This window comes from Melopsittacus undulatus, unplaced genomic scaffold (genome assembly GCF_012275295.1).
Source record: "Melopsittacus undulatus isolate bMelUnd1 unplaced genomic scaffold, bMelUnd1.mat.Z mat_scaffold_593_arrow_ctg1, whole genome shotgun sequence".
Lineage (NCBI taxonomy): Eukaryota > Metazoa > Chordata > Aves > Psittaciformes > Psittaculidae > Melopsittacus > Melopsittacus undulatus.
Window position 1 is genome coordinate 26,249 of NW_022994445.1, and position 24,097 is coordinate 50,345.

Here is a 24,097-nt window from a genome sequence, read left to right on the forward strand (position 1 = left end):
CTGGCCATACCACGAGGTGCTGAGCAGCTCTGCACAACTGTTTCAAGGCACACAGCCGCCAGGAAAGAGCAGCAACCAGCATGTGGCAGGGATCTGTGTTCACCCACCCATTACCCCGCTTCTTTCCCTGTGGGAAGTTATCCATTCTTTCCCCTCTGCATGAAGTCATGGAACCACAGAGTGGTTTATGTTGGAAGGGAGCTTAAAGCTCATCCAGTTCCAACCCCTGACATGGGCAGGGACACCTTCCACTAGAGCAGGTTGGATGATGCTCTGAACGCCATCCAAACTTTATTTAAACATTGTCAAGGACGGGGCAGCCACAGCTTTGTTTTCTTGCCTCCTTTTCCCTTCCTTTTCCCCTTTCTTTCTGCCTTCCTTTTCTCCAGTCTCCCACCCTTCATTCGTTCCTGCCTCTCTTTTTCTTTTTCTTTCTTTCTTTCTTTCTTTCTTTCTTTCTTTCTTTCTTTCTTTCTTTCTTTCTTTCTTTCTTTCCTTCTTTCCTTCTTTCCTTCTTTCCTTCTTTCCTTCTTTCCTTCTTTCCTTCTTTCCTTCTTTCCTTCTTTCCTTCTTTCCTTCTTTCCTTCTTTCCTTCTTTCCTTCTTTCCTTCTTTCCTTCTTTCTTTTTTTCCTTCTTTCCTTCTTCCTTTCTTCCTTTCTCCCTTCCTTCCTCCCTCCTTTCCTCCCTCCCTTCCTCCCTTCCTCCCTACCTTCCTTCCTTCCTTCCTCCCTTCCTCCCTTCCTTCCTTCCTCCCTCCCTCCCTCCCTCCCTCCCTACCTCCCTCCCTTCCTTCCTTCCTTCCTTCCTTCCTTCCCCACTTCCTTTCTTCATTCCTGGCTTAATTAATGGCTTTCTCTCTTGCCTTCTTCCTTTTCTTTCTATCTATCTCTTACGCTTTTCATTCCTCTTTTACCATTTTCTCCCTCGCAGTCCATTTTGCAATGCTTCCCTTTGCCTTCTCCTCTACAACACAAATCCCCCCAGCACGCACCAGGGGTCCTCCTTGGCTTCCCTGTCTTTGCAGTCCTTTCCAGAGCCCTGCTTGGCTGGGACAGGAGACACGGCCAGAACTCCCCCAGGGTTTCTCTCTCACGCCTTCCCCACACAAAGAGCTCCCCCAAAGCACCACAACACTCGGCTGCTCAGCCAAAGCACACGCAGTTTATCTGGGGGATACAGGGCCACAAGGGTCTCTTCTGCTGACAGGCAGGATACGTCGCAAAGTGACCACACGCTAGCTCTATAATCTGCAGAGTTTATTAAACAAGCACACTAAAGACAATAAGCACACTATTGCACTGACACTAATGTGAATTAGATAAATATCTCTCACTATCTAGAGTGAACAAGCACAGTAAAGCAAATCAGAGATATATGGATGTGTAAGGAAAGTACCAAAGAAACTTTGCAATGCATCAAATCATGACTGTATAGAGACAACAGAGATTAAGAAGAAATACATCACCAGCTACCACTAAATCATCATCCAGTTCCACAATTCCAGCTGTGAAGCCCCATTGCAGCTGATGCCAGGAGTCTCAGGTAATTGGGAAAATTCATATGCAGTGCGTCCACCCATAGGTGAGGCTTCTCCCATGGCCACCAGAGAGTCCTTCTTTTATACCCATACCAAAACAAGCGGCTTTATGCCAGATCTCTGATTGTTTACTCATGGGACTGTGCAGTTTCTCATGATCTCAGCATTGTCCACGCTGAGAGCGTTGTCCAGGCACCCCAGTGTGGCCAAGTGTGAAGATCATAGAACAGCTGCACCCCTCTGTTTCCTGCCTCTTTCTGACAAACACTCACAATGAACATAACCGTGTGTACTCTACCGAACACCCTGCTGCAAACAACATCCTTTGTTCTGTCTCTCAGGCATGAGAGGGAGTCAACTCTCAGCTAGGTTCCCATCCATTACAGGGTCATTGCAAGGGGGAGCAGAGCTCAGGCCTCCCCTGCCCAGCAGGGCCTTGGGCAGTGCTCTCCATGGGGATGCCCTCAGGCACGGGGTTCTCCTCCTTGCTCCTCACTTTCTCTTCAAACACTCTGCGCAGGGCGGCTTGGATGGAGCCTTGGAAGCGGCGCTGCCGGCAGCTCCCCACCAGGAAGTAAATGACTGGATTGATGCTGCTGTTCAGCAGAGCCAGAACCCCAGTCACATTTTCGGCAACTAGAAAACCATCATACAAAAGATCGTGGAAAGCTTTTATGCTGAAAGGCATCCCAAAGGCAAAGAAGAAGATGACATTGAGCACAACAGCAACATAGAGTTTCCCCAGGCTCCGTCTCTGTGAGCCACATCGGACCCTTATGACCATGGACACATTGGAAATCAACATCAATACTGACAAAATCACGGAATAGAAAATGCCCACAATTGCAGAGACTGTCCCATATCTTTGATCTAAGCGAGAGCAAATATAAATGGACACCATGAAAGAGCCGACACTGGCCCAGAGCACCCCACTCACGATGCCTGACAAGTGCTTTGGGCGGTGGCAGCGATACCAGATTGGGAAGATGACAGAGACAGAGCGCTCTGTGCTGATGGCTGTCAGGAGACCCAGGCTGCTAAGGACAAACAATTGGCACATAAATGGAACTGCACCTACGTACTTAAAGAAGAAAGGCAGGAAAGAATCCAAACCATAACAAATCATTGTTAAATTGATATACCCCGGTATGAGCAGAAAATAAACAATGAGCACACAGCAGTCAGCAACAGCCAGATTTAGGATGTAGACGGTGAAAGGATTCCGCTTCATCTGGAAACCCAGGAACCACAAGACTATTCCATTCCCCACCATTCCAAAGACACAGATCACCATACAAACAAAATATAAGGTCATTACTCCATCACGAAAAAAGTAACATGGGTTTTGAACATTTCGATCTTTGCTCCAATTTCCATCACGTGTGTAATTCAGAGAGAGGTCTGTTGTGTTGGTGCCCTCCATGGAGAATGAGCCTGCTCTGGGTGGCCGCCTTCTCCCTCTGCCACCACCTCCTAGGAGACACAAGCAATGGGAAGGCAATGAGGGCCACCGGCGTTCCCCGCTCTCCCCATCTCTGCGCACAGCCCCACGCCAGCCCCAGGCTGCTCCAGGCAGGAGCCGTCCCCTGGCGTGGCCAGGACAGGCTCCCAGCCCTGCCCGCCTGGCCCTGCCCAGGAGCCATCTCCCACCTGCCCGTGCCCGCTCTCCTACCTCCTGCTGCTCCTGCCAACAGCGCTGCTGCAGGAGCTCCAGCACAGGGGCCTCCAGCCTCGGCAGCACAAAGCCTCTGGGGATGCTTGCATGGCCACCGCGCTCTGCTCTGCCCTCTTCCTCGTGCCTGGGCACCACAGCTTTGCCCACACATCATGGCCCCTGCTCACCACACACCCCTCACAATCTGCCCCCATCGCTGACAGCTTCCCCTCACGTGTCCCATGGCAGAGAGAGATCTTGTCACTAGGAGCTGGGCACCTCACCCCCTTCCTCTCTCTCCTCCCCCCAGCTTTTCACCACCAGGGGAGGATCCTTTATGATCCCAGGACAAAGTCTCTCAGATTCCAGAAAACAGCCTTTGGAACACCATTTGCTACATCCATAGCTCTCCGGAAGGAGGGAATCGCTCACAGAATCTTATGTCCTTTTAGGTGTTGGGAACCCGGGATCTTGCACCATCAAACAGACCCATCCTGTCCATGGAACGTTATCCCATTCTGGGTGTCTGAGCTGTTACAGGGTTCCAGAAAGAAGAAGACAGCTCTTTCTACTGCCAAGCAAAACGGATGCTCCCGTGAGAACTGTTGCAGCCGTCTCAGACATAGGCAAGCACACGCAGTGTGAGCTGCCTGCAGGCTGCCCTCTTGCCATCAGCCAAGAAGGATTGTCCGCGGCCAAGGCAGATGCACAGTGTGCACAGGCCTGGAACTGCTCAGCTTGGGTGTTCTGTGGATCACTCACTCCCTGAGGAACTCACGTGGGAAAGGTGGGATTGTAACACAGGAATGTACATGAACCATTCCCAGGGATGGCGCGTGGCAGAAAGGTGAGAGTGGGAGAGATGAACAGCGGGAGATCACTGAGGTGCAGACACGCAGCAGCATCAGGGCTCAGCTTCTTGTCTCTAATGCCATGGAAACTGGTGCTCAAAGACTTCTTCCATCTTTCTTCCGGGAGGCAACACCAGGAGCTAAAGGCTTTGCTTTAATGTGTCAAAGCATGGAACATAATACCTGTGGGACATTGGAGGCTACAAAGCCATAGAAGAAATCAATAAAGGGAAATGCTTTTCACAGTGGAGGTGAAGAAAGAAAAGCACATGCTGTCATTGTAGGACAAGCAGGAGCTGACATGTTATAGGCCCAAAATTGATGGAAATGGGGATAAAGGGACCTCGTCTCCCGAGGCGTGACTGAACAACACTGAACTGTCCATGTGCAGCTCTCTGATTCTCTTGCAGGCCCTGAAGGCTACAGCAGGCCTTATTTGCTCTGACCCACTGACTCATCCCCTGCCCCTTGCTGCAGGCCTGCACACCCACACTGCAGGACTTGTCCCTGCCTGAAGCCCTGTCTCCATCCCCTCTCATGGGTGGCCCTTCAGCCTGTGCTCCAGCCCTGCTTCAAGCCTACCTTTAAGCCTTAACTCCTGCAGCTCCAGGCTGCAGCCCTGCAGAGACTGTGGAGCTTGCTCATTACCGTGTGTTCACCACATGAAATCAAGGGATACCCTTGGAAGACTCCAGCCTTGGGGGTGACAAGCACAGGCTGTGACTCCCAGAAAATGGTATTTAGAAGCTGGGAAACACAGCAAAGATGGAGAAAACTAAGCAATGAAAATGTTGTTCCGTGTGCTGCTGAGGGAGGAGATTGTGTGACAGGAACCACTTGTAGATAAAAGCACATTTGCAACACTACGTACCCCACACAGTGTAATCTCAGAGGAGACACATGTGCATCAGGATGTGATTAGAGGCAGTGGGCAAAGCCCTTGTGATGTTCTCTATATGAGGAATGGTGATTTCTCATGGCAAGTTGCCACAAGGCCATGCTCTGCCTCATTGTCTGCATCTGCTGAAGGGATTCTCTTGACATCTCATTGCCAAATCTCTTCCCCATCATCCGCTTGCTGAAGGGACATAAGATTCTGTTAGCGATTCCCTCCTCCCTGAGAGCTATGGATGTAGTAAATGGTGTTCCAAAGGCTGTTTTATGGAATCTGAGAGCCTTTGTCCTGGGATCATAAAGGATCATCCCCTGGTGGTGAAAAGCTGGGGGGAGGAGAGAGAGGAAGGGGGTGAGGTGCCCAGCTCCTAATGACAAGATCTCTCTCTGCCATGGGACATGTGAGGGGAAGCTGTCAGCGATGGGGGCAGATTGTGAGGGGTGTGTGGTGAGCAGGGTCCGTGATGTGTGGGCAAAGCTGTGGTGCCCAGGCACGAGGAAGAGGGCAGAGCAGAGCGCGGTGGCCACGCAAGCATCCCCAGAGGCTTTGTGCTGCCGAGGCTGGAGGCCCCTGTGCTGGAGCTCCTGCAGCAGCGCTGTTGGCAGGAGCAGCAGGAGGTAGGAGAGCGGGCACGGGCAGGGGGGAGATGGCTCCTGGGCAGGGCCAGGCGGGCAGGGCTGGGAGCCTGTCCTGGCCACGCCAGGGGACGGCTCCTGCCTGGAGCAGCCTGGGGCTGGCGTGGGGCTGTGCGTAGAGATGGGGAGAGCGGGGAACGCCGATGGCCCTCATTGCCTTCCCATTGCTTGTGTCTCCTAGGAGGTGGTGGCAGAGGGAGAAGACGGCCACCCAGAGCAGCCTCATTCTCCATGGAGGACACCAACACAACAGACCTCTCTCTGAATTACACATATGATGGAAATTGGATGTACGATTGGTTTAGTGAATATAATTGTGGAGATTCATTTAATGGATATTTGATCCTTTTCCTTGCCTGTATGGTGATCTGTGTCGTCGGAATGGTGGGGAATGGGATAGTCTTGTGGTTCCTGGGCTTCCAGATGAAGCGGAATCCTTTCACTGTCTACATCCTAAATCTGGCTGTTGCTGACTGCTCTATACTCCTCGTGTATTTTCTGTTCATATTGTGGTTTCTCAAGACATCAATAATTTGTTATGGTTTGGATATTTTTCTTATTTTCTTCTTTAATTACGTACATACAGTTCCATTCCTGTGCCACTTCTTTGTCCTTATCAGCCTGGGTTTCCTGACAGCCCTCAGCACGGAGCGTTCTGTTTCTGTCATCTTCCCAATCTGGTATCGCTGCCACCGCCCAAAGCACTTGTCAGGCATCGTGAGTGGGGTGCTCTGGGCCAGCGTCGGCTCTTTCATGTTGTCCATTTATCTTTGCTTCAAACTTTTTGAAATTAATGTAACAATATTTAGAAATGTGGGCATTGCGTATTCCGTGATATTGTCAGTATTGATGTTGATTTCCAATGTGTCCATGGTCATAAGACTCCGATGTGGCTCACAGAGATGGCACTTGGGGAAACTCTATGTTGCTGTTGTGCTCAATGTCATCTTCTTCTTTGCCTTTGGGATGCCTTACACTGCAGATGCCTTCCTTAATCTTTTATTTTATGGTTTTCGGTTTCCTAATACTGTGACTCTGGTTCTGGCTCTGCTGAACAGCAGCATCAATCCAGTCATTTACTTCCTGGTGGGGAGCTGCCGGCAGCGCCGCTTTCAAGGCTCCATCCAAGCCGCCCTGCGCAGAGTGTTTGAAGAGAAAGCGAGGAGCATGGAGGAGAGCCCCGTGCCTGAGGGCATCCCCATGGAGCGCACTGCCCAAGGCTCTGCTGGGCAGGGGGAGGCCTGAGCTCTGCTCCCCCTTGCAATGACCCTGTAATGGATGGGAACCTAGCTGAGAGTTGACTCCCTCTCATGCCTGAGAGACAGAACAAAGGATGTTGTTTGCAGCAGGGTGTTCTTTAGAGTACACACGTTTATGTTCATCGTGAGTGTTTGTCAGAAAGAGGCAGGAAAGAGAGGGGTGCAGCTGTTCTATGACCTTCACACTTGGCCACACTGGGGTGCCTGGACAACGCTCTCAGCGTGGACAATGCTGAGATCATGAGAAACTGCACAGTCCCATGAGTAAACAATCAGAGATCTGGCATAAAGCCGCTTGTTTTGGTATGGGTATAAAAGAAGGACTCTCTTGGGGCCATGGGAGAAGCCTCACCTATGGGTGGACGCACTGCATATGAATTTTCCCTGTTACCTGAGACTCCTGGCATCAGCTGCAATGGGGCTTCCCAGCTGGAAGTGTGGCACTGGATGATGATTCAGTGGTAGCTGGTGATGTATTTCTTCTTAATCTCTGTTGTCTCTATACAGTCATGATTTGATGCATTGCAAAGTTTCTTTGGTACTTTCCTTACAGATCCTGCTTTACTGTGCTTGTTCACTCTAGATAGTGAGAGATATTTATCTAATTCACATTAGTGTCATTGTCTTTAGTGTGCTTATTGTCTTTAGTGTGCTTGTTTAATAAACTCTGCAGATTATAGAGCTAGCGTGTGGTCACTTTGCGACGTATCCTGCCTGTCAGCAGAAGAGACCCTTCTGGCCCTGTCCCCCTCAAATAAACTGTGTGTGCTTTGGCTGAGCAGCCGAGTGTTGTGGTACTTTGGGGGAGCTCTTTGCGTGGGGAAGGTGTGAGAGAGAAGCCCTGGGGGAGTTCTGGCCGTGTCTCCTGTCCCAGCCAAGCAGGGCTCTGGAAAGGACTGCAAAGACAGGGAAGACAAGGAGGACCCCTGCTGCGTGCTGGGGGGTTTGTGGTGTAGAGGAGAAGGCAAAGGGAAGCATCGCAGATTGGACTGTGAGGGAGAAAAAAAGCAAAAGAGGAATGAAAAGAGTAAGAGATAGAGAGAAAGAAAAGGAAGAAGGCAAGAGAGAAAGCCATTAATTAAGCCAGGAATGAAGAAAGAAATTGAGGAAGAAAGAAGGAAGGAAGGAAGGAAGGAAGGAAGGAAGGAAGGAAGGAAGGAAGGAAGGAAGGAAGGAAGGAAGGAAGGAAGGAAGGAAGGAAGGAAGGAAGGAAGGAAGGGAGAGAGAGAGGGAGGGAGGGAGGGAGGGAGGGAGGGAGGGAGGGAGGAAGGAAGGGAGGAAGGAAGGAAGGGAGGAAGAAGGAAAGAAGGAAAAAAAGAAAGAGATGAATGAAGGGAGGGAGGAGGGAAGTAGGGAGTGAGGGAAGGAGGGAGAAAGAAGGGTGGGGAGAGAACGGAAGGGACGGTGGGAGGCTGGAGAAAAGGAAGGCAGAAAGAAAGGGGAAAAGGAGGGGAAAAGGAGACAAGAAAACAAAGCTGTGGCTGCCCCGTCCTTGACAATGTTTAAATAAAGTTTGGATGGCGTTCAGAGCATCATCCAACCTGCTCTAGTGGAAGGTGTCCCTGCCCATGTCAGGGGTTGGAACTGGATGAGCTTTAAGCTCCCTTCCAACATAAACCACTCTGTGGTTCCATGACTTCATGCAGAGGGGAAAGAATGGATAACTTCCCACAGGGAAAGCAGCAGGGAAATGGGTGGGTGAACACAGATCCCTGCCACATGCTGGTTGCTGCTCTCCCCTGGTGGCTGCGTGCCTTGAAACAGTTGTGCAGAGCTGCTCAGCACCTCGTGGCATGGCCAGGATCAGAGTGGCAGCATCAGGCTTCCTCCTCATGCTGAGCTGGAGAACCAAATGTACACACAAATAGAAGTGTGATGCTCCTGATTTGTACGAAATAAAGTGGCCCATACATCTGCTCATGTTAATTTCCATATTTCAGGCTTTTACTGGTCATGGGCACAGAGGTGCATTCAGTGGAGTTACTATGAGTACACGAGCAGGAGTGCCGGGAACGTGCTGCTCAGAGGCACTGCTGAACCCATCCTTTGCTCAGAGGGATCGAACCCTGCCACTGAAGAGTGCGGCACATTCCCATGTAAGGAGCGTGCTCTTGCTGCCTGCCCAGCTCTGCAGCCCAGCCCGGCCTGCCTTTGTGCCTGTTCATCAGGCAGGAGCTCAGGGCCGGCTCTGCTCACCACTGCTTTGGACACCAGAGCAGAAGAGCAAGGATGCTCCGTGTGATCAGAACCCATCTCCTGCCATCTACAGGCACCAGCCCCACACATGTCTGTGCAAACAGCGCCGGGTGTGGGCTGGATGTGACCCCGTACTCCCGTGAACCCGGGGTCCGTGTGAGCAGAGGGACTGGGGCTCCTGTTCGGGACAGTTTCTCCTTCTCGTTTGCTTTCTCTGCATTCCTCTCTCACCTTCATTCTTCTTTGTGTCTTAGTTCCCTTCCTCCTTCCCCCTTTCCTTCATTTCCTCTTGTCTTTCTTCTTTCCTTTTCCTTCATTACCCCTTGACTTGCCTTGTCTTGCCTTTCCTTTCATTGACTTCCCTTCCCTTAACTTTCCTTGCCTTGTCTTGCCTTGCTTTGCCTTGCCCTTCCTTGCCTTGGATTCCCTTCACTTCCTTTCCCTTCCCTCTTCTTTTCTTCCCTTTCCTTCCCTTCCCCTTAGCCATTCCCTTTGCCTTTCCCTTTTCCCTTCCTTTTTCCTTACAATTCCTTGCCTTCCCTTCCCTTTCCTCTCCTTCCTTTCCCTTCCCTTTCTTTTCCTTCCTTTCCCTTCCCTTCCATTCCTTCCCTATCCTTCCTTTCTCTTCCTTCCCCTTTCTTCTTTCTTCAAATTCCTTGCCTTTCACTTCGCTGCTCCCTTTGCCATTCTCTTTGCCTTCCCTTGCCTTTCCTTCCCTTCCCTTCCCTTGACTTCCCTTGCTTTCCATCATTTTTCCTTTGCATTTCCTTCCCTTTTTATTGCCTTTCTTTTTGCCTTCACTTCTGCCTTTTCTTTTAGGCTTTCTTTGATTTTTATCTTATCCTTCCTTCCTTCCTTTCTTCCTTCCTTCCTTCCTTCCTTCCTTCCTTCCTTCCTTTCTCTAATTCTCCCATTTTCTTCTTTCACTTTTTCATTTCCTTTTCAACTCTCTCTCACTCTCCATTATTGCAGTGTTTTCCTGTGCCTTCTCTCTCTCTCAATTTCTCTCCCATCCCCTCCCTCTCTCTCTAATTTGCAGTGCTTCCCTGTGACCTGCCCTTCACACCAAAAATCCCCCCACGACCTAACAGAGCCCCATGGCTCACCAGGGGCTTTCCATCTCTTCCCTATCTTTGCAGTCCCTTTGCCAGAGCCCTGCCTGCCTGCGACCAGAGACACGGCCACAGCTCCCCCAGGGCCTCTCTCTCCCACCTTCCCCACGCAAGGAGCTCCCCCAAAGCACCACAACACTCGGCTGCTCAGCCAAAGCACACACAGTTTATTTGGGGACACAGGGACAGGAGCCTCATAGGAAGGGGGAGCAGAGCTCAGGCATCCCCCTGCCCAGCAGGGCCTTGGGCAGTGCTCTCCATGGGGATGCCCTCAGGCACGGGGCTCTCCTTGCTCCTCGCTTTCTCTTCAAACACTCTACGCAGGGCGACTTTGATGGAGCCTTGGAAGCGGCGCTGCCGCCAGCTCCCCACCAGGAAGTAAATGACTGGATTGATGCTGCTGTTCAGCAGAGCCAGAACAAGAACCATTTCTTCATTAAAGAAAATATCGTTATGTAAAAGTAGAAGGATACCATTTACGCTGAAAGGCATCCCAAAGGCAAAGAAGAAGATGACATTGAGCACAATAGCAACATAGAGTTTCCCCAGGCTCCGTCTCTGTGAGCCAAATCGGAGCCTTATGACCATGGACACGTTGGAAATCAACATCAATAATGACAAAATCATGGAATAGAAAATGATCAGACTTCCAACGAGTGTCTCATATCTTTGACGAAAGAGATAGCAAAGATAGATGGACAACATGAAAGAGCTGATGCTGGCCCAGAGCACCCCACTCACAATGCCTGACAAGTGCTTTGGACGGTGGCAGCGATACCAGATTGGGAAGATGACAGAGACAGAGCGCTCCGTGCTGATGGATGTCAGGAGACCCAGGCTGCTAAGGACAAAGAAGTGGCACAGGAATTCAACTGCATCTACAAAATCATCGTAGAAAGAAAAAAAAAGAATCCAAACCATAACAAATTATGGTTACGTTCAAATACGCAAGTGTTAACAGAAAATACACGAGGAGCATAGAGCAGTCAGCAACAGCCAGATTTAGGATGTAGACGGTGAAAGGATTCCGTTTCATCCTGAAGCCCAGAAACCACAAGACTATCCCATTCCCCACCATTCCAAAGACACAGATCACCATACAGACAAGGAAAAAGACCACATATCCATCAAATGAATCCCCACAACTATTTTCAGTATCCCACTCGTAGCTCCAATTTCCATCATGTGTGTAATTCAGAGAGAGGTCTGTTGTGTTCGTGTCCTCCATGGAGAATGAGCCTGCTCTGGGTGGCTGCCTTCTCCCTCTGCCACCACCTCCTAGGAGACACATGCAATGGGAAGGCAATGAGGGCCATCGGCGTTCCCCGCTCTCCCCATCTCTGCGCACAGCCCCACACCAGCCCCAGGCTGCTCCAGGCAGGAGCCGTCCCCTGGCGTGGCCAGGACAGGCTCCCAGCCCTGCCCGCCTGGCCCTGCCCAGGAGCCATCTCCCACCTGCCCGTGCCCGCTCTCCTACCTCCTGCTGCTCCTGCCAACAGCGCTGCTGCAGGAGCTCCAGCACAGGGGCCTCCAGCCTCGGCAGCACAAAGCCTCTGGGGATGCTTGCGTGGCCACCGCGCTCTGCTCTGCCCTGTTCCTCGTGCCTGGGCACCACAGCTTTGCCCACACATCACGGCCCCTGCTCACCACACACCCCTCACAATCTGCCCCCATCGCTGACAGCTTCCCCTCACATGTCCCATGGCAGAGAGAGATCTTGTCACTAAGAGCTGGGCACCTCACCCCCTTCCTCTCTCTCCTCCCCCCAGCTTTTTACCACCAGGGGATGATCCTTTATGACCCCAGGACAAAGGCTCTCAGATTCCATAAAACAGCCTTTGGAACACCATTTACTACATCCATAGCTCTCAGGGAGGAGGGAATGGCTCACAGAATCTTATGTCCCTTCAGCAAGCGGATGATGGGGAAGAGATTTGGCAATGAGATGTCAAGAGAATCCCTTCAGCAGATGCAGACAATGAGGCAGAGCATGGCCTTGTGGCAACTTGCCATGAGAAATCACCATTCCTCATATAGAGAACATCACAAGGGCTTTGCCCACTGCCTCTAATCACATCCTGATGCACATGTGTCTCCTCTGAGATTACACTGTGTGGGGTACGTAGTGTTGCAAATGAGCTTTTATCTACAAGTGGTTCCTGTCACACAATCTCCTCCCTCAGCAGCACACGGAACAACATTTTCATTGCTTAGTTTTCTCCATCTTTGCTGTGTTTCCCAGCTTCTAAATACCATTTTCTGGGAGTCACAGCCTGTGCTTGTCACCCCCAAGGCTGGAGTCTTCCAAGGGTATCCCTTGATTTCATGTGGTGAACGCATGGTAATGAGCAAGCTCCACAGTCTCTGCAGGGCTGCAGGCTGGAGCTGCAGGAGTTAAGGCTTAAAGGTAGGCTTGAAGCAGGGCTGGAGCACAGGCTGAAGGGCCACCCATGAGAGGGGATGGAGACAGGGCTTCAGGCAGGGACAAGTCCTGCAGTGTGGGTGTGCAGGCCTGCAGCAAGGGGCAGGGGATGAGTCAGTGGGTCAGAGCAAATAAGGCCTGCTGTAGCTTCAGGACCTGCAAGAGAATCAGAGAGCTGCACATGGACAGTTCAGTGTTGTTCAGTCACGCCTCGGGAGACGAGGTCCCTTTACCCTCATTTCCATGACTTTTGGGCCTATAGCATGTCAGCTCCTGCTTGTCCTACAATGACTGCATGTGCTTTTCTTTCTTCACCTCCACTGTGAAAGGCATTTCCCTTTATTGATTTCTTCTATGGCTTTGTAGCCTCCATTGTCCCACAGGTATTATGTTCCATGCTTTGACACATTAAAGCAAAGCCTTTAGCTCCTGGTGCTGCCTCCCGGAAGAAAGATGGAAGAAGTCTTTGAGCACCACTTTCCATGGCATTAGAGACAAGAAGCTGAGCCCTGATGCTGCTGCGTGTCTGCACCTCAGTGATCTCCCGCTGTTCATCTCTCCCACTCTCACCTTTCTGCCACGCGCCATCCCTGGGAATGGTTCATGTACATTCCTGTGTTACAATCCCACCTTTCCCACGTGAGTTCCTCAGGGAGTGAGTGATCCACAGAACACCCAAGCTGAGCAGTTCCAGGCCTGTGCACACTGTGCATCTGCCTTGGCCGCGGATAAACCTTCTTGGCTGATGGCAAGAGGGCAGCCTGCAGGCAGCTCACACTGCGTGTGCTTGCCTATGTCTGAGACTGCTGCAACAGTTCTCACGTGAGCATCCATTTTGCTTGGCAGTAGAAAGAGCTGTCTTCTTCTTTCTGGAACCCCTGTAACAGCTCAGACACCCAGAATGGGATAACGTTCCATGGACAGGATGGGTCTGTTTGATGGTGCAAGATCCCGGGTTCCCAACACCTAAAAGGACATAAGATTCTGTGAGCCATTCCCTCCTTCCGGAGAGCTATGGATGTAGCAAATGGTGTTTCAAAGGCTGTTTTATGGAATCTGAGAGACTTTGTCCTGGGATCATAAAGGATCCTCCCCTGGTGGTGAAAAGCTGGGGGGAGGAGAGAGAGGAAGGGGGTGAGGTGCCCAGCTCCTAGTGACAAGATCTCTCTCTGCCATGGGACATGTGAGGGGAAGCTGTCAGCGATGGGGGCAGATTGTGAGGGGTGTGTGGTGAGCAGGGGCCGTGATGTGTGGGCAAAGCTGTGGTGCCCAGGCACGAGGAAGAGGGCAGAGCAGAGCGCGGTGGCCACGCAAGCATCCCCAGAGGCTTTGTGCTGCCGAGGCTGGAGGCCCCTGTGCTGGAGCTCCTGCAGCAGCGCTGTTGGCAGGAGCAGCAGGAGGTAGGAGAGCGGGCACGGGCAGGTGGGAGATGGCTCCTGGGCAGGGCCAGGCGGGCAGGGCTGGGAGCCTGTCCTGGCCACGCCAGGGGACGGCTCCTGCCTGGAGCAGCCTGGGGCTGGCGTGGGGCTGTGCGCAGAGATGGGGAGAGCGGGGAACGCCGATGGCCCTCATTGCCTTCCCATTGCTTGTGTCTCCTAGGAGGTGGTGGCAGAGGGAGAAGGCGGCCACCCAGAGCAGGCTCATTCTTCATGGAGGACACGAACACAACAGACCTCTCTCTGAATTACACACGTGATGGAAATTGGAGCTATGTGGAACATGGTGAACGTAAATGTTTTTATATATCACCCGCAGAGATGATTCTGCTAGCTTTCCTCTTGTTGATTTGTGTCTTTGGAATGGTGGGGAATGGGATAGTCTTGTGGTTCCTGGGCTTCCAGATGAAGCGGAATCCTTTCACCGTCTACATCCTAAATCTGGCTGTTGCTGACTGCTGTTTGCTCCTCCTGTTTTTTCTGTTAACACTTGCGTATTTCAACGTAACAATAATTTGTTATGGTTTGGATTCTTTTTTTTCTTTCTACAATAATTTTTTATATGCAGTTGAATTCCTGTGCCACTTCTTTGTCCTTAGCAGCCTGGGTCTCCTGACAGCCATCAGCACGGAGCGCTCTGTCTCTGTCATCTTCCCAATCTGGTATCGCTGCCAGCGCCCAAAGCACTTGTCAGGCATCGTGAGTGGGGTGCTCTGGGCCAGCATCGGCTCTTTCATGTTGTCCATTTATCTTTGCTTAGAATTCGATGAAATTCATGTAACAATATTTAAAAGTGTGGCCATTACCTATTCCGTGATATTGTCATTATTGATGTTGATTTCCAACGTGTCCATGGTCATAAGGCTCCGATGTGGCTCACAGAGACGGCGCCTGGGGAAACTCTATGTTGCTGTTGTGCTCAATGTCATCTTCTTCTTTGCCTTTGGGATGCCTTTCAGTGCTGAGGTTTTCTTCCGTCTGTCCCTTTCACGTAATTTACTTCCCAACTTCATCACTCTGTTTCCGGCTCTGCTGAACAGCAGCATCAATCCAGTCATTTACTTCCTGGTGGGGAGCTGCCGGCAGCGCCGCTTCCAAGGCTCCATCCAAGCCGCCCTGCGCAGAGTGTTTGAAGAGAAAGCGAGGAGCAAGGAGGAGAACCCCGTGCCTGAGGGCAACCCCATGGAGAGCACTGCCCAAGGCTCTGCTGGGCAGGGCGAGGCCTGAGCTCTACTCCCCCTTCGCATTGACCCTCTAATGGATGAGAACCTAGCTGAGAGTTGACTCCCTCTCATGCCTGAGAGACAGAACAAAGAATGTTGTTTGCCACAGTGTGTTCGGTAGAGTACACACGTTTATGTTCATTCTGAGTGTTTGTCAGAAAGAGGCAGGAAAGAGAGGGGTGCAGCTGTTCTATGATCTTCACACTGGGCCACACTGGGGTGCCTGGCCAACGCTCTCAGCATGGACAATGCTGAGATCATGAGAAACTGCACGGTCCCATGATTAAACAATCAGAGATCTGGCATAAAGCCGCTTGTTTTGGTATGGGTATAAAAGAAGGACTCTCTTGTGGCCATGGGAGAAGCCTCACCTATGGGTGGACGCACTGCATATGAATTTTCCCAATTACCTGAGACTCCTGGCATCAGCTGCAATGGGGCTTCCCAGCTGGAAGTGTGGCACTGGATGATGATTCTGTGGTAGCTGGTGATGTATTTCTTAATCTCTGTGGTCTCTATACAGTCATGATTTGATGCAATGCAAAGTTTCTTTGGTACTTTCCTTACAGATTCATATTTCTCTGATTTGCTTTACTGTACTTGTTCACTCTAGATAGTGAGAGATATTTATCTAATTCACATTAGTGTCAGTGCAATAGTGTGCTTATTGTCTTTAGTGTGCTTGTTTAATAAACTCTGCAGATTATAGAGCTAGCGTGTGGTCACTTTGCGACGTATCCTGCCTGTCAGCAGAAGAGACCCTTGTGGCCCTGTATCCCCCAGATAAACTGTGTGTGCTTTGGCTGAGCAGCCAACTGTTGTGGTGCTTTGGGGAGCTCTTTGTGTGGGGAAGGTGTGAGAGAGAAGCCCTGGGGGAGTTCTGGCCGTGTCTCCTGTCCCAGCCAAGCAGGGCTCTGGAAAGGACTGCAAAGACAGGGAAGCCAAGGAGGACCCTTGCTGCGTGCTGGGGGATTTGTGTTGTAGAGGAGAAGGCAAGGGGAAGCATCGAAGATTGGATTGTGAGGGAGAAAAAAAGCAAAACAGGAATGAAAAGAGTAAGAGATAGATAGAAAGAAAAGGAGGAAGGCAAGAGAGAAAGCCATTAATTAAGCCAGGAATGAAGAAAGGAGTTGAGGAAGAAAGAAGGAAGGAAGGAAGGAAGGAAGGGAGGAAGGAATGAAGGGAGGAAGGGAGAAAGGGAGGCAGGGAGGGAGGGAGGAAGGGAGGAAGGGAGGGAGGAAGAAGGATAGAAGGAAAGAAGGAAAGAAGGAAAGAAGGAAAGAAGGGAAGAAGGAAAGAAGGAAGGAAGGAAGGAAGGAAGGAAGGAAGGAAGGAAGGAAGGAAGGAAGGAAGGAAGGAAGGAAGGAAGGAAGGAAGGAAGGAAGGAAGGAAGGAAGGAAGGAAGGAAGGAAGGAAAAGAAAGAAAGAAAGAAAGAAAGAAAGAAAGAAAGAAAGAAAGAAAGAAAGAAAGAAAGAAAGAAAGAAAGAAAGAAAGAAAGAAAGAAAGAAAGAAAGAAAGAAAGAAAGAAAGAAAGAAAGAAAGAAAGAAAGAAAGAAAGAAAGAAAGAAAGAAAGAAAGAAAGAAAGAAAGAAAGAAAGAAAGAAAGAAAGAAAGAAAGAAAGAAAGAAAGAAAGAAAGAAAGAAAGAAAGAAAGAAAAAGAAAAAGAGAGGCAGGAATGAATGAAGGGTGGGAGACTGGAGAAAAGGAAGGCAGAAAGAAAGGGGAAAAGGAAGGGAAAAGGAGGCAAGAAAACAAAGCTGTGGCTGCCCCGTCCTTGACAATGTTTAAATAAAGTTTGGATGGCGTTCAGAGCATCATCCAACCTGCTCTAGTGGAAGGTGTCCCTGCCCATGTCAGGGGTTGGAACTGGATGAGCTTTAAGCTCCCTTCCAACATAAACCACTCTGTGGTTCCATGACTTCATGCAGAGGGGAAAGAATGGATAACTTCCCACAGGGAAAGAAGCAGGGAAATGGGTGGGTGAACACAGATCCCTGCCACATGCTGGTTGCTGCTCTCCCCTGGTGGCTGCGTGCCTTGAAACAGTTGTGCAGAGCTGCTCAGCACCTCGTGGCATGGCCAGGATCAGAGTGGCAGCATCAGGCTTCCTCCTCATGCTGAGCTGGAGAACCAAATGTACACACAAATAGAAGTGTGATGCTCCTGATTTGTACAGAAGAAAGTGGCCCATACATCTGCTCATGTTAATTTCCATATTTCAGGCTTTTACTGGTCATGGGCACAGAGGTGCATTCAGTGGAGTTACTATGAGTACACGAGCAGGAGTGCCGGGAATGTGCTGCTCAGAGGCACTGCTGAACCCATCCTTTGCTCAGAGGGATCGAACCCTGCCACTGAAGAGTGCGGCACATTCCCATGTAAGGAGCGTGCTCTTGCTGCCTGCCCAGCTCTGCAGCCCAGCCCGGCCTGCCTTTGTGCCTCTCCATCAGGCAGGAGCTCAGGGCCGGCTCTGCTCACCACTGCTTTGGACACCAGAGCAGAAGAGCAAGGATGCTCCGTGTGATCAGAACCCATCTCCTGCCATCTACAGGCACCAGCCCCGCACGTGTCTGTGCAAACAGCGCTGGGAGTGGGCTGGATGTGACCCCGTAGTCCCTTGAACCCGGGGTCTGTGTGAGCAGAGGGACTGGGGCTCCTGTTTGAGACAGTTTCTCCTTCTCGTTTGCTTTCTCTGCATTTCTCTCTCACCTTCATTCTTCTTTGTGTCTTAGTTCCCTTCCTCTTTCCCCCTTTCCTTCATTTCCTCTTGTCTTTCTTCTTTCCTTTTCCTTCATTACCCCTTGACTTGCCTTGTCTTGCCTTTCCTTTCATTGACTTCCCTTCCCTTAACGTTCCTTGCCTTCTCTTGCCCTGCCTTGCCTTGCCTTGGATTCCCTTCCCTTCCTTTCCCTTCCCTCTTCTTTTCTTCCCTTTCCTTCCCTTCCCCTTAGCCATTCCCTTTGCCTTTCCTTTTTCCCTTCCTTTTCCCTTACAATTCCTTGCCTTTCCTTTCCTTCATTTTCCTTCCCTTTCCTTTCCTTCCTTTCCCTTCCCTTCCCTTCCCTTCCCTTTCCTTCCTTTCTCTTCCTTCCCCTTTCTTCTTTTCTTCACATTCCTTGCCTCTCCCGTTGCTGATCCCTTTGCCATTCTCTTTGCCTTCCCTTGCCTTTCCTTCCCTTCCCTTCCCTTGACTTCCCTTGCTTTCCGTCATTTTTCCTTTGCATTTCCTTCCCTTTCTTATTGCCTTTCTTTTTGCCTTCATTTCTGCCTTTTCTTTTAGGCTTTCTTTGATTTTTAACTTATCCTTCCTTCCTTCATTCCTTCCTTCCTTCCTTCACTAATTCTCTCATTTTCTTCTTTCACTTTTTCATTTCCTTTTCAACTCTCTCTCACTCTCCATTATTGCAGTGTTTTCCTGTGCCTTCTCTCTTTCTCAATTTCTCTCCCATCCCCTCCCTCTCTCTCTAATTTGCAGTGCTTCCCTGTGACCTGCTCTTCAAAACACAAATCCCCCCAACACCTAACAGAACCCCTTGGCTCACCAGGGGCTTTCCATCTCTTCCCCGTCTTTGCAGTAACTTTACCAGAGCCCTGCTTGCCTGGGACCACAGACACGGCCACAGCTCCCCCAGGGCCTCTCTCTCCCACCTTCCCCACGCAAGGAGCTCCCCCAAAGCAACACAACACTCGGCTGCTCAGCCAAAGCACACACAGTTTATCTGGGGGGGACAGGGACAGGAGCCTCATAGGAAGGGGGAGCAGAGCTCAGGCCTCCCCCTGCCCAGCAGGGCCTTGGGCAGTGCTCTCCATGGGGATGCCCTCAGGCACGGGGCTCTCCTCCTTGCTCCTCGCTTTCTCTTCAAACACTCTGCGCAGGGCGACTTTGATGGAGCCTTGGAAGCGGCGCTGCCGCCAGCTCCCCACCAGGAAGTAAATGACTGGATTGATGCTGCTGTTCAGCAGAGCCAGAACAAGAACCATTTCTCCATTAAAGAAAATATCATTATGTAAAAGTAGAAGGATAGCATTTACGCTGAAAGGCATCCCAAAGGCAAAGAAGAAGATGACATTGAGCACAACAGCAACATAGAGTTTCCCCAGGCTCCGTCTCTGTGAGCCACATTGGAGCCTTATGACCATGGACACGTTGGAAATCAACATCAAGAATGACAAAATCACAGAGTAGACAGTGATCAGACTTCCAAAGAGTGTCCCATATCTTTGACGAAAGAGATAGCAAAGATAAATGGACAACATGAAAGAGCTGACACTGGCCCAGAGCACCCCACTCACGATGCCTGACAAGTGCTTTGGGCGGTGGCAGCGATACCAGATTGGGAAGATGACAGAGACAGAGCGCTCCGTGCTGAGGGCTGTCAGGAGACCCAGGCTGCTAAGGACAAAGAAGTGGCACAGGAATGGAACTGTATGTATGTACTTCCTGAAGAAAGGCAGGAAAGAATACAAACCAAAACAAATTATTGAGGTGTTGAGAAACCCCAATATGAACAGAAAATACACGAGGAGCATAGAGCAGTCAGCAACAGCCAGATTTAGGATGTAGACAGTGAAAGGATTCCGCTTCATCTGGAAGCCCAGGAAACACAAAACTATCCCATTCCCCACCATTCCAAAGACACAGATCACCATACAGGCAAGGAAAAAGACCACATATCCATCAAATGAATCCCCACAACTATTTTCAGCATCCCACTCGTAGCTCCAATTTCCATCATGTGTGTAATTCAGAGAGAGGTCTGTTGCGTTGCTGTCCTCCATGGAGAATGAGGCTGCTCTGGGTGGCCGCCTTCTCCCTCCGCCACCACCTCCTAGGAGACACAAGCAATGGGAAGGCAATGAGGGCCATCGGCGTTCCCCGCTCTCCCCATCTCTGCGCACAGCCCCACGCCAGCCCCAGGCTGCTCCAGGCAGGAGCCGTCCCCTGGCGTGGCCAGGACAGGCTCCCAGCCCTGCCCGCCTGGCCCTGCCCAGGAGCCATCTCCCACCTGCCCGTGCCCGCTCTCCTACCTCCTGCTGCTCCTGCCAACAGCGCTGCTGCAGGAGCTCCAGCACAGGGGCCTCCAGCCTCGGCAGCACAAAGCCTCTGGGGATGCTTGCGTGGCCACCGCGCTCTGCTCTGCCCTCTTCCTCGTGCCTGGGCACCACAGCTTTGCCCACACATCACGGCCCCTGCTCACCACACACCCCTCACAATCTGCCCCCATCGCTGACAGCTTCCCCTCACATGTCCCATGGCAGAGAGAGATCTTGTCACTAGGAGCTGGGCACCTCACCCCCTTCCTCTCTCTCCTCCCCCCAGCTTTTCACCACCAGGGGAGGATCCTTTATGATCCCAGGACAAAGGCTCTCAGATTCCATAAAACAGCCTTTGGAACACCATTTGCTACATCCATAGCTCTCCGGAAGGAGGGAATGGCTCACAGAATCTTATGTCCTTTTAGGTGTTGGGAACCCGGGATCTTGCACCATCAAGCAGACACATCCTGTCCATGGAACGTTATCCCATTCTGGGTGTCTGAGCTGTTACAGGGGTTCCAGAAAGAAGAAGACAGCTCTTTCTACTGCCAAGCAAAACGGATGCTCACGTGAGAACTGCTGCAGCAGTCTCAGACATAGGCAAGCACACGCAGTGTGAGCTGCCTGCAGGCTGCCCTCTTGCCATCAGCCAAGAAGGTTTATCCGCGGCCAAGGCAGATGCACAGTGTGCACAGGCCTGGAACTGCTCAGCTTGGGTGTTCTGTGGATCACTCACTCCCTGAGGAACTCACGTGGGAAAGGTGGGATTGTAACACAGGAATGTACATGAACCATTCCCAGGGATGGCGCATGGCAGAAAGGTGAGAGTGGGAGAGATCAACAGCGGGAGATCACTGAGGTGCAGACACGCAGCAGCATCAGGGCTCAGCTTCTTGTCTCTAATGCCATGGAAACTGGTGCTCAAAGACTTCTTCCATCTTTCTTCCGGGAGGCAGCACCAGGAGCTAAAGGCTTTGCTTTAATGTGTCAAAGCATGGAACATAATACCTGTGGGACATTGGAGGCTACAAAGCCATAGAAGAAATCAATAAAGGGAAATGCCTTTCACAGTGGAGGTGAAGAAAGAAAAGCACATGCTGTCATTGCAGGACAAGCAGGAGCTGACATGTTATAGGCCCAAAAGTGATGGAAATGGGGATAAAGGGACCTCGTCTCCCGAGGCGTGACTGAACAACACTGAACTGTCCATGTGCAGCTCTCTGATTCTCTTGCAGGCCCTGAAGGCTACAGCAGGCCTTATTTGCTCTGACCCACTGACTCATCCCCTGCCCCTTGCTGCAGGCCTGCACACCCACACTGCAGGACTTGTCCCTGCCTGAAGCCCTGTCTCCATCCCCTCTCATGGGTGGCCCTTCAGCCTGTGCTCCAGCCCTGCTTCAAGCCTACCTTTAAGCCTTAACTCCTGCAGCTCCAGGCTGCAGCCCTGCAGAGACTGTGGAGCTTGCTCATTACCGTGTGTTCCCCACATGAAATCAAGGGATACCCTTGGAAGACTCCAGCCTTGGGGGTGACAAGCACAGGCTGTGACTCCCAGAAAATGGTATTTAGAAGCTGGAAAACACAGCAAAGATGGAGAAAACTAAGCAATGAAAATGTTGTTCCATGTGCTGCTGAGGGAGGAGATTGTGTGACAGGAACCACTTGTAGATAAAAGCTCATTTGCAACACTACGTACCCCACACAGTGTAATCTCAGAGGAGACACATGCACATCAGGGATGTGATTAGAGGCAGTGGGCAAAGCCCTTGTGATGTTCTCTATATGAGGAATGGTGATTTCTCATGGCAAGTTGACACAAGGCCATGCTCTGCCTCATTGTCTGCATCTGCTGAAGGGATTCTCTTGACATCTCATTGCCAAATCTCTTCCCCATCATCCGCTTGCTGAAGGGGCATAAGATTCTGTGAGCGATTCCCTCCTTCCTGAGAGCTATGGATGTAGTAAATGGTGTTCCAAAGGCTGTTTTATGGAATCTGAGAGCCTTTGTCCTGGGGTCATAAAGGATCATTCCCTGGTGGTGAAAAGCTGGGGAGAGGAGAGAGAGGAAGGGGGTGAGGTGCCCAGCTCCTAGTGACAAGATCTCTCTCTGCCATGGGACACGTGAGGGGAAGCTGTCAGCGATGGGGGCAGATTGTGAGGGGTGTGTGGTGAGCAGGGGCCGTGATGTGTGGGCAAAGCTGTGGTGCCCAGGCACGAGGAAGAGGGCAGAGCAGAGCGCGGTGGCCACGCAAGCATCCCCAGAGGCTTTGTGCTGCCGAGGCTGGAGGCCCCTGTGCTGGAGCTCCTGCAGCAGCGCTGTTGGCAGGAGCAGCAGGAGGTAGGAGAGCGGGCACGGGCAGGTGGGAGATGGCTCCTGGGCAGGGCCAGGCGGGCAGGGCTGGGAGCCTGTCCTGGCCACGCCAGGGGACGGCTCCTGCCTGGAGCAGCCTGGGGCTGGCGTGGGGCTGTGCGCAGAGATGGGGAGAGCGGGGAACGCCGATGGCCCTCATTGCCTTCCCATTGCTTGTGTCTCCTAGGAGGTGGTGGCAGAGGGAGAAGGTGGCCACCCAGAGCAGCCTCATTCTCCATGGAGGGCACCAACACAACAGACGTCTCTCTGAATTACACACGTGATGGAAATTGGAGCAATGTGGATCATGATGAACGTAAATGTTTACATGCATCGGGTGGACTTATGGTCTTGCTAGCTTTCCTTTTGGTGATCTGTGTCTTTGGAATGGTGGGGAATGGGATAGTCTTGTGGTTCCTGGGCTTCCAGATGAAGCAGAACCATTTCACTGTCTACATCCTAAATGTAGCTGTTGCTGACTGCTGTCTGCTCCTCTTGTTTTTTCTGTTCACATTGGCATATTTCAATTTAACAATAATTTGTTATGGTTTGGATTCTTTTTATCCTTTCTTTGAAAAGTTTGTAGATGCAATTGAATTCCTGTGCCACTTCTTTGTCCTTAGCAGCCTGGGTCTCCTGACAGCCCTCAGCACGGAGCGCTCTGTCTCTGTCATCTTCCCAATCTGGTATCGCTGCCACCGCCCAAAGCACTTGTCAGGCATCATGAGTGGGGTGCTCTGGGCCAGCATCGGCTCTTTCATGTTGTCCATTTATCTTTGCTTCAAATTTGATGAAATTCATGTAACAATATTTAAAAGTGTGGCCATTACCTATTCCGTGATATTGTCATTATTGATGTTGATTTCCAACGCGTCCATGGTCATAAGGCTCCGATGTGGCTCACAGAGACGGAGCCTGGGGAAACTCTATGTTGCTGTTGTGCTCAATGTCATCTTCTTCTTTGCCTTTGGGATGCCTTTCAGTGCTGAGGTTTTCTTCGATTTGTCCCTTTCGCGTAATTTATTTCCAGAAAACACCACTCTGGTTCTGGCTCTGCTGAACAGCAGCATCAATCCAGTCATTTACTTCCTGGTGGGGAGCTGCCGGCAGCGCCGCTTCCAAGGCTCCATCCAAGCCGCCCTGCGCAGAGTGTTTGAAGAGAAAGCGAGGAGCAAGGAGGAGAGCCCCGTGCCTGAGGGCATCCCCATGGAGAGCACTGCCCAAGGCCCTGCTGGGCAGGGGGAGGCCTGAGCTCTGCTCCCCCTTGCAATGACCCTGTAATGGATGGGAACCTAGCTGAGAGTTGACTCCCTCTCATGCCTGAGAGACAGAACAAAGGATGTTGTTTGCAGCAGGGTGTTCGGTAGAGTACACACGTTTATGTTCATTGTGAGTGTTTGTCAGAAAGAGGCAGGAAAGAGAGGGGTACAGCTGTTCTATGACCTTCACACTTGGCCACACTGGGGTGCCTGGACAACGCTCTCAGC

The 24,097-nt window shown here is 51.2% G+C and overlaps 3 protein-coding genes across 3 annotated transcripts; 2 read left to right on the top strand and 1 right to left on the bottom strand.

Annotated features, from left to right (window-relative positions):
• Window positions 1–1,143: 1,143 nt before the first annotated feature.
• Window positions 1,144–11,368, bottom strand: LOC117438788 (mas-related G-protein coupled receptor member X1-like). Its single transcript, XM_034074179.1, has 5 exons — window positions 11,059–11,368; window positions 10,373–11,018; window positions 2,476–2,575; window positions 2,107–2,292; window positions 1,144–1,167 (listed from the first exon to the last, which is right to left on the bottom strand). Exons 1-5 carry the CDS (start codon window positions 11,366–11,368, stop codon window positions 1,144–1,146), a joined length of 1,266 nt encoding a protein of 421 aa, XP_033930070.1.
• A 2,843-nt stretch (window positions 11,369–14,211) lies between these two features.
• On the top strand, window positions 14,212–15,225 carry LOC115946328 (mas-related G-protein coupled receptor member H-like). The gene has a single exon (XM_034074180.1). It carries the CDS (start codon window positions 14,212–14,214, stop codon window positions 15,223–15,225), a length of 1,014 nt encoding a protein of 337 aa, XP_033930071.1.
• Window positions 15,226–22,955: 7,730 nt separating this feature from the next.
• On the top strand, window positions 22,956–23,861 carry LOC117438789 (mas-related G-protein coupled receptor member B2-like). Its single transcript, XM_034074181.1, has one exon. The coding sequence runs from the start codon at window positions 22,956–22,958 to the stop codon at window positions 23,859–23,861; it is 906 nt and encodes a 301-aa protein (XP_033930072.1).
• Window positions 23,862–24,097: the final 236 nt, after the last annotated feature.

Coding starts and splice junctions, on each gene's coding strand:
- LOC117438788 (XM_034074179.1), bottom strand. CDS start 11,368: ATGGAGGACACGAACACAACAGACCTCTCTCTGAATTACACACATGAT. Junction 2,576..10,372: donor ACTGCCCAAGGCCCTGCTGG/GCAGGGGGATGC, acceptor GTTTGTCCTTAG/CAGCCTGGGTCTCCTGACAG. Junction 1,168..2,106: donor ATCCAGTCATTTACTTCCTG/GTGGGGAGCTGC, acceptor TGTATCCCCCAG/ATAAACTGCGTGTGCTTTGG.
- LOC115946328 (XM_034074180.1), top strand. CDS start 14,212: ATGGAGGACACGAACACAACAGACCTCTCTCTGAATTACACACGTGAT.
- LOC117438789 (XM_034074181.1), top strand. CDS start 22,956: ATGGTCTTGCTAGCTTTCCTTTTGGTGATCTGTGTCTTTGGAATGGTG.